At 39.8% G+C, this 13,457-nt stretch overlaps 1 protein-coding gene across 2 annotated transcripts in view; it reads right to left on the bottom strand.

Moving 5' to 3' along the window:
* Positions 1 to 185: 185 nt before the first annotated feature.
* The window catches only part of LOC124134542 (protein draper-like), a 37,638-nt gene continuing 24,366 nt past the window's right edge, over positions 186 to 13,457 (bottom strand). The window contains exons 6-10 of one of the 2 annotated variants that reach the window (XM_048400413.1): positions 11,807 to 11,935; positions 4,915 to 5,043; positions 3,423 to 3,578; positions 2,867 to 3,001; positions 186 to 948 (exon numbers count right to left, since the gene is read on the bottom strand). In XM_048400413.1, the coding sequence (XP_048256370.1) occupies positions 860 to 948; positions 2,867 to 3,001; positions 3,423 to 3,578; positions 4,915 to 5,043; positions 11,807 to 11,935 (638 nt within the window). In that variant the 3' untranslated portion in view covers positions 186 to 859. Of the gene's footprint in view, positions 949 to 1,765; positions 1,980 to 2,866; positions 3,002 to 3,422; positions 3,579 to 4,914; positions 5,044 to 11,806; positions 11,936 to 13,457 lie in introns of those variants that run through there. The other variant, XM_046499421.2, reaches the window with a different exon arrangement.

Below are 13,457 nucleotides of genomic sequence, written 5' to 3'. Positions count from 1 at the left end.
ATGGACAAGATGTGTGACAAGTCCCCTCCCTCTGTCTGTCGTCTTCATTGCGCTCCCTTAAGGGAAATGTGGGCATTTGCTGACTGTTCGCTGTGATTTCGCAGTTTACTAAATCCCAAAACAGCTGGTAGACACAGCGACTAGGTGCGACTCAGTCAAAATAACGAAAATTAGTTTGTGCGTTTTATCATTTAATCACGTTATTAAATTATTAATTAGAAACATGCATACATAATGTGGATGTATGTTCTAGTAAGTATTGGATTTTAAAGCCTTACACTGCAGTGAAACAAATTGAATCTTGTAATGCATATGTGCAAATACCACAGCTTTGTATTATCTTGTATTTCCACCTTATAAGACAATAATATTTCACAATTTTGACATACCTGCGCTACAAAATTGACCATAACATTAAAATATGAATACTTTATAATCTCATAAGATAATCCTCTAAATTCTCTATTTTAACCTTTAAAAATTATTTTCAGAACTAACGGAAAAAATTAACTGTGCTTCATATTAAGTTCATATAAAATATATTTATTCTGAAATTAAACAATCCATCTTTACATGCTCAGGAAGACATCTCCTCGACTTTAAAGTCGTGATTCACAGAATGCACGTGCTTAAAACTTGCACGGCGCAAAACCTGGATGTTTGTCTTCTTGTCGGGAACATGACACTCATACAGTGATTTTTAAACGTGAACAGCACACGCTGATTGTTTACCTTCAATTAATACAAACATTTTTGTATAACCGTAAATAACGGTTACGGTCGTCCATGTGTGACGTCACGTCAACAAGACAACCATATTCGGTTGGTGCATCTACGGAATTATTACCAAACTGACACATTAACAGCTACAACAATAAATGGGTTCCTGGACGCAAACGGTTGGGTGAACACAACATCCGGGCCCGACGTGCAGCTTGTAGACAGCATCTGAGGTTCAGAAGACAAGACTGGGACAGTATACTATTCACAGATGAGTCATGGTTTTATCTGGATATCATTGATGGTCGTGACCCGTGAAGATCCGGGATAGAATAGGTCTTCAGCAACCTATGCTTGCCGAAACAGGCGACAATGCTTGTCGTAAGAGGCGACGAACGGGATCGGTTTGTCAGGCTCGCTGATGCATGTCATCGCTTCCCAATTGCGTGGATCGATGCTCATGGTATCATGTTGTCTATGTTGCCTATGTTGCACGTGACGTAACACACGTTTTGAGGCAGTGTAACACTGCTGTACTGTTATGGTCGGCTATTGTTTACAGACCCCTCGCCCATAGAACATGGCTGGGACGCGATGGCTCGACGCCTACGACAAGAGCAGAGCCAGCCGGTAACGCTAGCTCAGTCGGGCCAATCTTTGATTGACATTTGGAACAATATCCAGCATGAGGTTTTCAATCATCTGGTGTCTCAAATGCGCCACCGCTACCTCGCCTGTACCAACGGAAATGGTGGTCACGCCCAATATTGACATGGTTAATTGAGTTACTACACCTCCCGTCTTTAGGGCGTATCGCTGTTAACAGGTATGTTCTTTTCCAATGAATTTGTTATAAAAACATTTATCAGACGATGGTCCAAATATTTAGTTATTTCCCATAACATGACATTTTCGCCACTTAATATGAAGCATGATTACTTTTTTCCCGTTAGTATACCTACCTCCCCATCCCGCACCGCCCCCAAAATACCAAATGGTCTCCCCCTTAAGAAATAATATTTCATCATTTCCTACACCCAATTACTTTTCATCCTTTCCTATCAAATAGGACAAGGACACACGAGGAACTTACATATTCATATATACATTAATCACATGGCCATGTGATAAGATTTTCTCACAGCCTTACACAAGAATGGCAGGTCGCAGTACAGAAGCCCCGACCGTGACGATAGTTGTGATGGAGGACCACAGAACAAAGGGAGGCAAGCATGATCCACTGGTCTGCATCAAGACTTCTGTTGGAGATACGGAGAAATGATATTACTGGCTCGTCTTTTAAATAAAGCATTCACTGACCCTTATATCTCGGCTTCTGAACGTACACAGATAACAGAAACATCCCTCATTGCACTCATACATACAGTCAGGGCCATAGGTGCCCGTGTCACATCCTGTCGTGAAAAGGAAAATGCTTGCACAGGATGAACAGATTTGTATTTTTTTTGTCACTTAAAATAACTTTGCTTGGTTGGTGTATTGTGTAACGCCGCACTAAGCAATATTCCAGTTAACGAGGGTGGTTAGTAAATAATCGAGTCTGGACCAGACAATCCAGTGATTGACAGCATGCGTATCGATCCACGCAATTGGGAAACGATGACACGCGTCAACCAAGTCAGCGACCCTGACTACCCGACCCCGTTAGTCGCTACTTACGACGAACATAGTCGCCTCTTAAAGCAAACATGGGTTGCTGAAGACCTATTCTCCATTCGGATCTTCACGGGTCAGTTAACATAATGGAATATTGTTGTACATAACACAATTCACACCGTTTTGCTTGTTGTTTACATCAGAATATATCAATGTCATTTCGTTATTACTATCCTTTTCTATATATTGTATAATGTCTTGGGCATAATACCATAACGATGATGCAACTTCAGAGAAAAACTATTCTTCATCAAATATTATGTTGCCTTGATTTATTGATCTAACACCATAGATTTACGTATTATATTTGCAATTGATCGTGTCAGAATGAGTTCGTGACAATTCAAGTTTTGCACCTCTTTCACACCTTAATAAAAGGTAAACGTTGCTGGTCGAAAACCGAAAAGTGGACATACGTTTACTTTAGCTTTTTGGGACCCCTTTGTATGGATATATCAGTACCACTTACTGTTGTCGCATTTGGCCATGTTCCATCCTGGCAGACACACGTCACAGGTGCCATCAACTCGGTCACATGTCTGGTTGACACACCCAACAGAGCAGTTCAGCAGACAGTCTTCCCCATATGTACCAGGCGGGCAGGCTGGTGAGAAATGATGAGGAATGCAACACGTAGGAACCCCCATGCTCATGATGTACATGTATAACACGTCATGCTATAAAGGTAGATGAGATAGATGAACAGGTATTTCCCGATAAATCATTCATATGTGTCTGCAATACTAGTAGAGACATATGCATAACTGTATCTCGGACACAAAATGTCGTCAAATTAACCTGTTATGTACTTCCTTGGTGGACACTTATTGTAACTGCATTACATTGTTTCTGTTGAGATTCGGTAGAAGCTCATTGCATTGTATTTGGACATTAGTTGTCCGGAATGTTGTTATGTTTAATGTAATCAGTTTTGAGGAAGTTACTATATTTAGACGCTAAAAAAACCATATCACACAAGTCAATACGAAATAAGACAACAGTAATGTATAAAGTCTGACACGTACGTATTGCACATCCCGGTACTCTCCACCCAGGTCTACAAATACAGGTCCCGGTATTAGCGTTACAAGTCCCCCAATCACATCCAGCACCACACTCTACACAGTCAGCTCTATCCATGTAATAGCCACCTCTATCCTTGTAATAGCCGCCCTCGCAGTCTGTAACGTAAATGAATAACACATGTTTAATGATGGTATGTGACGTTATATTGTGTTATAGGCTTTCAGTAAATTAACATTATGATAATATCCTTGGACATGAAACACGAACAGAGAACACACCAAAATGGTGGTGTTTTGTGAAGCCCAGACACTCCTTCACGTCTATCCATGTCTATCTTTTTCCGCATTCTGTAACGTAAATGATTAAGCGGCGCTTAACGCATGTTTCATGAAGTCATGTGACGTTAGATTGTGTTACACCTGGTGACATCAGCATTTGATACTGATGCAAAAACACATGCATATGATCTGGTCTAAATCGTACAATGCATTATTGTTTAAGTAAAGAGTTTTCTGGCTATATATTGATATGCATTAATTGAATCAACATAATATTTCCTGTACACGTACAGAGAACAAACCAAACGTATGGTGTTTGTGAAGACCAGCCCCATCTCAGCCAGCAATTATCGATGATGAGTGACGTCCAAGAAACTTATCACCATTTTAGGATGACAAACTATTTTTTTCTAATCCGTTTAATGCTTTTGTGATTGCTTGTTAAATGGGCATTGTCAGAAGGTTTAACATACATAAGGTACAATTGAACAGGGAAGTCGACTAGGGAGGGCGCTACTAGAGCGCATCGTCCTTTGCATCATATCTGCCAATGAGCACATATAGGGAGTGAAAGTAACGAACATGTTCACTTGTTTTCAAAAAGCCTTCCATGAAATTTCCATATTGTTGGTGGTTCCTCTACATCCAACTTTCTTCACATGCAGTTGTGAAAAATAATAACTTAGAATTCTAAAAAAAAAAGAAAAAAGAATGCTCTAAACCGTTTATTGATTAAATCAACCGTCAGGCCCCTCGTTTCCCCTAGTCTTGACAAAATAATGGGATGTCCCTAACTCTAAGGTCAGGGGTAATAGCGAAGAAATACCTAAGGATTGTCCCCAAATGCAGAATTGGACGAACGGGTAGACATGTACGTGGTCGGGAACTGCCCCTGAAACGTCGTTTCCAATATTATAAAGTAAAGAGTGTCACACCCACTTTGACCCCTCATCGTCTTATTTTAGCACACATTCTTTCACAAAATAGACACCATGAATATTGTGAAAATGACGTCTAATATGTACCTTATAAATATAACACCTATCCTCTATTAATTAAGTTGCAGTCGAAAAAACAAGAAATTACAATAAAGAATGTAATAATATAATTGGTGCATCACTTTTGTTATTCGATAACATAACGAGTACAGAAAATAGTAGAAAGGAAATTAACACAAACAACAAGCAAACAATAGTTCAAAGACAGTACTTACTGTTGCATCGAGTTCCCGTCCAGCCAGTTTTACATGTGCAGTGACCGTTCGTGCCATCACACCCTCCATTACATCCAGCTCCACACTGTGTACAGTCTTGTCCGTCTTCGTAATACCCGACACTGCATCCTGGAAATTAACACATATTTAATGTTGACTCCGAATGAATTACAAGTGGGCTGTGGTTGATAATTGAGAGTGTTGCGAAACATCATCAGCGTTGTGTGATAAGCTTGCTGTATCGTTTGATAATGTACAACATCCTCGAACTTCCCCCAAATATGACATCAATTTCCCAGTACCGTGATATCTGTGGTTGAACAAATAGTTATTCCCAACTCAGTTACCGGAATAATTCGTGAAACGACGCACCTCCCCGTAAGAAACTAACGACAGAGAGCCATCACTACCATAACAGTATATAAGTATCATTCAATGCAAAGTGGACCTATGATTTCAAATCGTCAGGCAGCATTGACTACACCTTGAGTCGATATCTATTAGACAAAATGTATACCAGTTGTAAATTGTCCTCCAGATATTTCAAAACAGAACATGCCTTTTTAAAAGCCAACACTCATTACGTCCTTTGTCACAATAGGCCGTTGGCCAGGTATGATCCAGCTGAGATGACAAGCCAAATCCTGAGCATACATCCAAGCGTTGTTCCGATGTAGCTAAGACGATATCCTACTCTGATATTATAAGAGTTAATTTGTTCCAAATTGTGCAAAAGATTTTCACCTGGTAACATCACATGTTAAGAAGTACTTCAAGAGATGTACTGGAACACGTAATCATACCCCTATGTGATATACGGCAAAACCGGGCGAAAACGCGATATAGGGTACCATACTTTGAAAGGCTGTAACAACAAGTTCGTCCCAACTTTTTTCTTGTTAACATCCAAAATCATGTTTAGTATGTTTATGGGCGTTAAAAAATAGTGGGGTTTGGATGGTGGGGGTGGGGGGGGGGGGTGGGGGGGGGGGGGGGGGGGGGGGGAGGGGGGGCTCGTGGGTCATACCTAGCCCACGGCCTTCTGCCCCAGAAGGAAATGATTACGGATGGACAGACTGGCTGATCGCTATACCCCTCCCCCCACCCCCGCATTATATGCCGTGGGGATAGAAAAGGCTAGCATAAGCCAATAATTTGTCATTCAATTGTCAATATGTTTCAAGTTCCAAAATGTCGAGACTCAGCGCTGCCGATCGGAACATCGCCGAGGAGGAGAATCGCAGTCTTCTGTTGCACGCCACCTCAACGTCCACCACAGCACCATTTGCCGCCTTTAGAACCGATACACACTGTTCAATTCCACTGCAGACCGTCCGAGAACCGGCCGACCAAGAGCTATCACCCCTGCACAGAATCGCTACATTCGACTGTTCCACCTACGTCATCGCAATGCCACAGCTACGGAGACTGTCGGACGCATCCCTGGTTTGAGGAGATTATCGGACCAGACTGTCAGAAACCATATTCGCGAGGCTGGAAACCGACCCAGAAGACCAGTTATCGTCCCTGTTTTGCAACAGATCCATCGACAGCGACGCTTGCGTTGGTGCCATACCTGACAGCCTTGGAATTTGAGAATCTGGAGACGAGTGTGGTTTAGCGATGAATCACGCTTTCTTCTTCACTGGCGAGATGAAGACAACGTTTTTATCGTCGTTGAAATGAGCGTTTTGCCCCACATTGTGTACGGGAATTCGACAATTTCGGTGGCGGCAGTGTCATGGTGTGGTGGGTCATATCCTACACCACGAGATCTGACTTGTACATGTGGTTCAGGGAAATCTGACAGTAATTAGATACATGAATCAAGTTCTTCAACCTCACCTTCTTCCAATCATTGACCGCCAGAGGGAGCTGTTTCAACTGGACAACGCTCCACCGCACACAGCTCGTGTCACGGTAGACTACCTTCATAATGCCGACATCAACGCCTTGCCCTGGCCATCAAGGTCTCCAGAACTTGATCGACGTGTACGTCAACGTCAGAACACGCCGAAGACACTTCAACAACTGGCCAACGCGTTACAACCAGAATGGCGCAGAATTCCGCAGGACAGAATGCGTACACTTATCCAGTCAGTGCCGAAGAGATGTAGAGCCGTGATTGCAGCCCGAGGCAGTCACACGAGATACTGAGTTCAGCGCGACCTTGTGACCTTATGTGACATGACAATGAACATTTCAATGCCTTTGTACAACAACAACATGTGACTATCGAGCTCCAAATTTTCATATTTGTATCTATGATATTAAACTAAATATACCGACTTAGGTACAATATATTTTAAAAAATCTACTTGTGCGTTTCTTTTTCTGGAGAGCGTAGTATATAAATCTACAACTTTGAAGCTTTGCTTGAGATAACATACATGAGGAAATGCAAGAAATGCGTACGTTAATCCCCGAAAAGGAAAACTAATTTGTAAATTATTTCCTAACAAGACAATTGCAGTGTGGGAATTATGCTTAAATGTAGACTACTCGTAGATTAAACCACACATAACTGTGACAGATAGCTGACAGACATAACTGAAAGGATTCATAATATCGCAACACAGCGATGAAGAAATATGAAAATGTATGTGATGTATTAAATTTAAGCCCAGGGACAAGGCGATGCATATTGTCAACGAGAGTGCGAGTTAATGCTGCTGTTCGCAATAAGTGTCTATGATAGGTAAACCAATGGTTCATAGCACTTATAGCCGCCGGGAAAGGCTGACACTTAATAAGCCAGGGTGCCGTTGTACAAAACAACCTTATCACTACGACTGTTGTAAGTCGATGTTAAGGTATGGGAGTTACGATCAAAGCTAAGATCGCTTTGTACAACGGCACCCAGATCCCATTTAGACCAATCAACACTTAGTAATCCTGTGACAAGCATGATGTTCCTTGGACGTAGTCTTCCCAGGCGTCCCTACAAGGATCAATATTTTGAATGTAAAATTATTGCTTGAAACAGAGACCATTGTTTGATATGGAATTCAAATGTCTCATGTCTACGTACAACATTCAACAGATCACATCAACTTTACACATATCCTTATGGGTGGAAACGTTCCCCTGAATGTCTGTCTTTATGAAGTCGGAGGCCCAGTCAGTCACGCAAGACGTTTGTCAGCACCATTACCGTGCTCATGGGGTCCACGTGTAAACATGTAAGACCTGCATCCCTCAGGGCTTTCCTTCCAGGTCGAACTTAAACTCTGTGATATAACTGAAAACTTATAGTGTTCAAATCTGCGTAAATCACTCACTCAAATATTGAATATTGTATCCACATCACTCCTGAAAGTCCAAATACTATCTAAAGAATCCTTTCACTTGTCATTATATGATCATAACGTAATTTGGTAAACTTGATCGTCTATATCAATCAGTTTTATTCAGTACTTAAAAGGCCAATGCCTTTTTTTTATGTAGGTGACGTGGTTGTTAACTAACAATTCTGTTTCTATGTGACATCGCGTGGTTGACAGGTTACATAACATAGTATCATTAGGTGAAGTTAAAAGATCTACAAACTTATGGACATTCGGGTGTACGGAGTAGAAAGATAGCAAATGTTTATCACGTAAATGTTTGTAAGCTTGACATACCAGGAGAAAGTGAAACTCATCTTCAATTGAATTGGTATTACACAATGTGCATATTCTGTCTCTTCTATCAGTGTAATTATATCTACCAGTCTCGATATACAGGTTGTGAGAGGAACATTTAAATCGTGCTAGTGCAATTCTATTTTTGTTACAGAGTTTACAGAGGTACGCCTCAATTTCAATATTACTTTTCATGATTCTTTAATATAAACATTTATTTGATTTGGATATTAATTCTAACCATTTCTGCAAATACATATCTTTTAGTCTCTTGGTGAAGGACATTGAAAAGAGCGGTTCTGATTCTACACACTGATTATACCACCCATAATTAAAACCCGTAATAAATAATAATTCTTTTACATTTGTTACCAAATTTCGTTTTCCAGTACTGTCGTAGAGTTTTAACATATCATAGCACTTCCTGGGGTTTCTATCATTAGTCATGTTTATCAAGCGAAGCCAGTCTTTAATAACTTTTAAGTAGGATTGAATATACAGCGGGTATCGTCCCGTTTCTCCATATACCATTATGCTGGACGTACTATTTTTAACTCCTAAATATTTCTTGCAAACAAACAAATGTACTTTTTCAATTTGATTATGAATGTTTAAACCCCAGATTTCAGCACCATAGTGTAGTATTGGAATTATCGTTGTATCAAAAATTTTAAAAATTGATCTAAATGAGATGTCTCTTAGAAATGGAGACTGTCTAAATATACCAGTCCTAACCTTTTAGCTTGTATAGCAGCTTGATTGACGTGAAAATGCCATGAAAGTTGATTTGTGAAATAAACACCAAGATATTTATAGGAAGATGTGGTTTCTCAAATTTGTCAATTGTGAAACCATTTTTCAGTTGATGCTAGTTTTCCCTCATTTTTATAGACTATAACTTTTATTTTTTCTCTATTTACAACTAAGTTTGTTTCTTTACAGAATTTTTCAAGTTCAATAATTTGCCTTGTGCAATCAATCACTGTCGTGGAGAAATGTATGACATCATCTGCGAACAGCTACAGATATAAATCCGTATGATCTGTATGTAACTGTATACCATGGGAGAAATTTTCTTGTATTTGAGTAGCTATTTCATTAATGAAAAAAGAAAATAGAAACGGACTCATTAAACAGCCTTGTCTGACACCTAAATCAATAGTAACACTATCTGACAGTTCGTTATTATTTCTCACCCAGGCTTTGACATTGGTGTATATACTTCTCAAAAGATTACTCATTTTCAAGCTAATTCCGTGCGATTCTAACAGTGTCCATAGTTTTGTTCTATCTACTCTGTCAAATGCCTTTGAAAAATCAACGAAAAGTGCATAAACTTTTCCTCCTCTTATACTGAGACATTTCTCTATTAGACTCTGATCGTCGATAAATAGTTGTAACACGTGTTGTTGTTTCAGGGGCGGTGGGGTAGCCTAATGGTTAACGCGTTCGCTCATCAATCATGAGACCCGGGTTCGATTCCCCACATGGGTACAATGTTTGAAGGCCATTTCTGGTGTCCCCCGCCGTGATATTGTTGGAATATTGTTAAAAGCGGTGTAAAACAATACTCACTCACGTTATTGTTTCTTGGACACATACTTTTAAAACTGCTTTAGGTTCAGGAATAGTTCTTTCTGTTACAGGAACAATAAATATTGTGGGTTTCGAATATATTATTAATGAAACGATGCACACAGGACATCAATGTAGTGAGTTTGTGGTCAAAATCAGTCTGTCCTTCTCCCATCGTGTATTGTTTGTTATGTGACGTGCAGGACACATAACTACTTTAAACAACAAATACGAATTAATGTTCCCTTATACATATAACCTGTCCTTTAAACATGAAAACGGAACTGTAACGGAACGTGTACGTGTGTAAGAAAAACCACGCAGAAGTCCTTCATTAGCATACTTAAGGGCGACCTCACGTTAAATGCAGGAATAAATGGCCAAAAGACATACCCGTCTTAAATAATACATCGGGTGGTCAGGCTCGCTGACTTGTTTGATGGATGTCATTGTATGCCAATTGCGCGGATCGGTGCTCATGATGTAAGTCACGGGATTGTCTGGTCCAGATTCGATTATTTACACACCGCCGTCATATACATATAGCTGGAAACATGCTGGCGTTAAACAACGAACAAACAAACAAAACAAAACAAAGAAGAACCAAGTTTCCGTATGGCCAGCCGATGTTCCTATGATGTGGAGTGTGTGGTCTCATGTAACATACGTTACATGACATATAATCGTAGTAAGATCTAATTGTTACAGAGACTGCAATCCCACGAAGATTAATGTGTTTGGTGGTTTGTACTTGTTACTGTCTCCACTGTACATACATTATATGACAATAAGTGGAAGTACTTCACTTGAGGACAAATTACTGCATTAACATCATACAAATGTGATGATAATCCGTTTAATGCTTTTGTGATTACTGGTTAAATGGGCAGAAGGATTAACATACATAAGGTATAAATGAACAGGAATTCGACTAGGGAGGGCGCAACTAGAGCGCGTCGTCCTTTGAATCATGTAGGGTGTGAAAGTAACGAACATGTTGTTTTCAAAAAGCCTTACATGAAATTTCCATATTGTTGGTGGTTCCACTACATCCTAATTTCTTCACATGCAGTTTTGAAAAAACTAATAACTTAGAATTCTTAAAAAAGAAAAAAGAATGCTCTGAACCGTACATTTATTAAATTACGTCAACGCATCAGCTCACTCGTTTGGAAACCACACCAACTCTTTCACTCATACAAAGAAAATGCACACACCAATCCCCCCCCCCTGGTCTTGACCAAACAAAGGGATGTCCCTAACTTTAAGGTCAGGGGTAATAGCGAAGAAATACCTAAGGATTGTCCCCAAATGCAGAATTGGACAAACGGGTAGACATGTACGTGGTCGGGAGCTGCCCTTGACACGTCGTATCCAATATTATAATATAAAGAGTGTCATTCCAACTTTGACCCTTCATCGCTCTTGTTTAATCTTGTTGTAGCTAACATTCTTTCACAAAATAGACACTATGAATGTTGTGAAAATGACGTCAAATATGTACCTTATAAATACAACACCTATCCTCTATTAATTAAGTTGCAGTCGATTAAATAAGAAATTACAATAAAGATTGTAATAATATGATTGGTGCGTCACTTTTGTTTTTCGATAACATAACGAGTACAGTAAATAGTAGAGAAAAAAATAACACACAAACAACAAGCAAACAATAGTTAAAAGACAGTACTTACTTTTGCATCGAGTTCCCGTCCAGCCAGTTTTACATGTGCAGTGACCGTTCGGGCCATCACACCCTCCATTACATCCAGCTCCACACTGTGTACAGTCTTGTCCATCTTCGTAATAGCCGACACTGCATTCTGGAAATTAACACATATGTGTAATGTTGACTCCGAATGAATTACTGGTGGGCTGTCGTTGATAAATGAGAGCGTTGCGAAACATCATCCGCGTTGTGTGATTAGCTTGCTGTATCGTTTGATAATGTACAACATCCTTGAACTTCCCCCGAATATAATATTAATTTCCCAGCACCATGATATCTGTGGTTGAACAAATAGTTATTCCCAGCTCAGTCACCGGAATAAATCGTGAAACGACGCCCCTCCCCGTAACAAACTAACGACAGAGAACCATCACTACCATAACAGTATGTAAGTATCATTCAGTGCAAAGTGGACCTATGATTTCAAATCGCCAGGCAGCATTGACTACAACTTGAGTCGATATCTATTTCACAAAATGTATACCAGTTGTAAATTGTCCTCCAGATATTTCCAAACAGAACATGCATTTTTAAAAGCCAACACTCATTACGTCATTTGTCACAATGCCAAAAGTTCTGTGTTTCTTACGGTAGGTCTTTCCATACCAAACTGTTTAAATAATGACCACGCAATTTCAAAAAAAGAAACGCACAGGTAGTATGTAGTTCATTGAACCTGACAACACAAAAACTCCGGTACAGTAAACTACGGTTATAACGAACTCGAAGGGACCACTAATTTTAGTTCGTAATAACCGTAGTTCGTTATAAGCATATACACAGCATTTATACAACAACTGGTCGGGACTAAAACATATGCATAGGTTCGTTATATCGGCCAGTTCGTTATAAGCATGTTCGTTATAAACTGTATAAAAATTGGATATATGTTATAGGAAAATGTTGGTGGCCTGATATTCGACGAACGGTGCGTCAAAACGCAGCCATTGTCGATCTGCAATGTCTTAAAAGGCATTGTTGTCACACTTGTTCAAAAATGTCATGGAGGAAAACAGTTAAGCAAAATGTACATGCAAGGTATGGCATTCGTAACTCGTGGTATTGCCTATAAAAAGGCAAGCATAAGCCAATAATTTTGTCATTCACTTGTCAACATTTTTCAATGACAGAACAAGCCGAAGACACTTCAACAACTGGCCAACGCGTTACAACCAGAATGGCGCAGAATTCCGCAGGACAGAATGCGTACATTTATCCAGTCAGTGCCAAGATGATGTAGAGCCGTGATTGCAGCCGGAGGCGGTCACACGAGAAAACTGAGTTCAGCGCGACCTTGTGGCCTCATGTGACATGACAATGAACAGTTTTCAATGCCTCTGTATAACGACACCATGTGACTATCGAGCTCCAAATTTTCATATTTGAATCTATGATTTTAAGTTAAATATACCGACTTCATTAGGTACAGTATATTTACTAAAAATCTACTTGTGCGTTTCTTTTTTTGGAGAGTGTAGCTTAGAAATCTACAACGTTGAGGTTTTGCTTGGAATAACATACACGAGGAAATGCAAAAAATGCGTACGTTAATCCCCGAAAAAAACAACTAATTTGTATATTATTTCCTAACAAGACAATGCAGTGTGGGAATTATG

The sequence above is a fragment of the Haliotis rufescens genome, unplaced genomic scaffold, assembly GCF_023055435.1.
Source record: "Haliotis rufescens isolate VD_foot unplaced genomic scaffold, xgHalRufe1.0.p SCAF_2, whole genome shotgun sequence".
In the NCBI taxonomy this organism is placed as follows: Eukaryota; Metazoa; Mollusca; class Gastropoda; order Lepetellida; family Haliotidae; genus Haliotis; species Haliotis rufescens.
The sequence above is the reverse complement of the archived record's forward strand: the minus strand, read 5'-3'. Positions and strand labels throughout refer to the sequence as shown.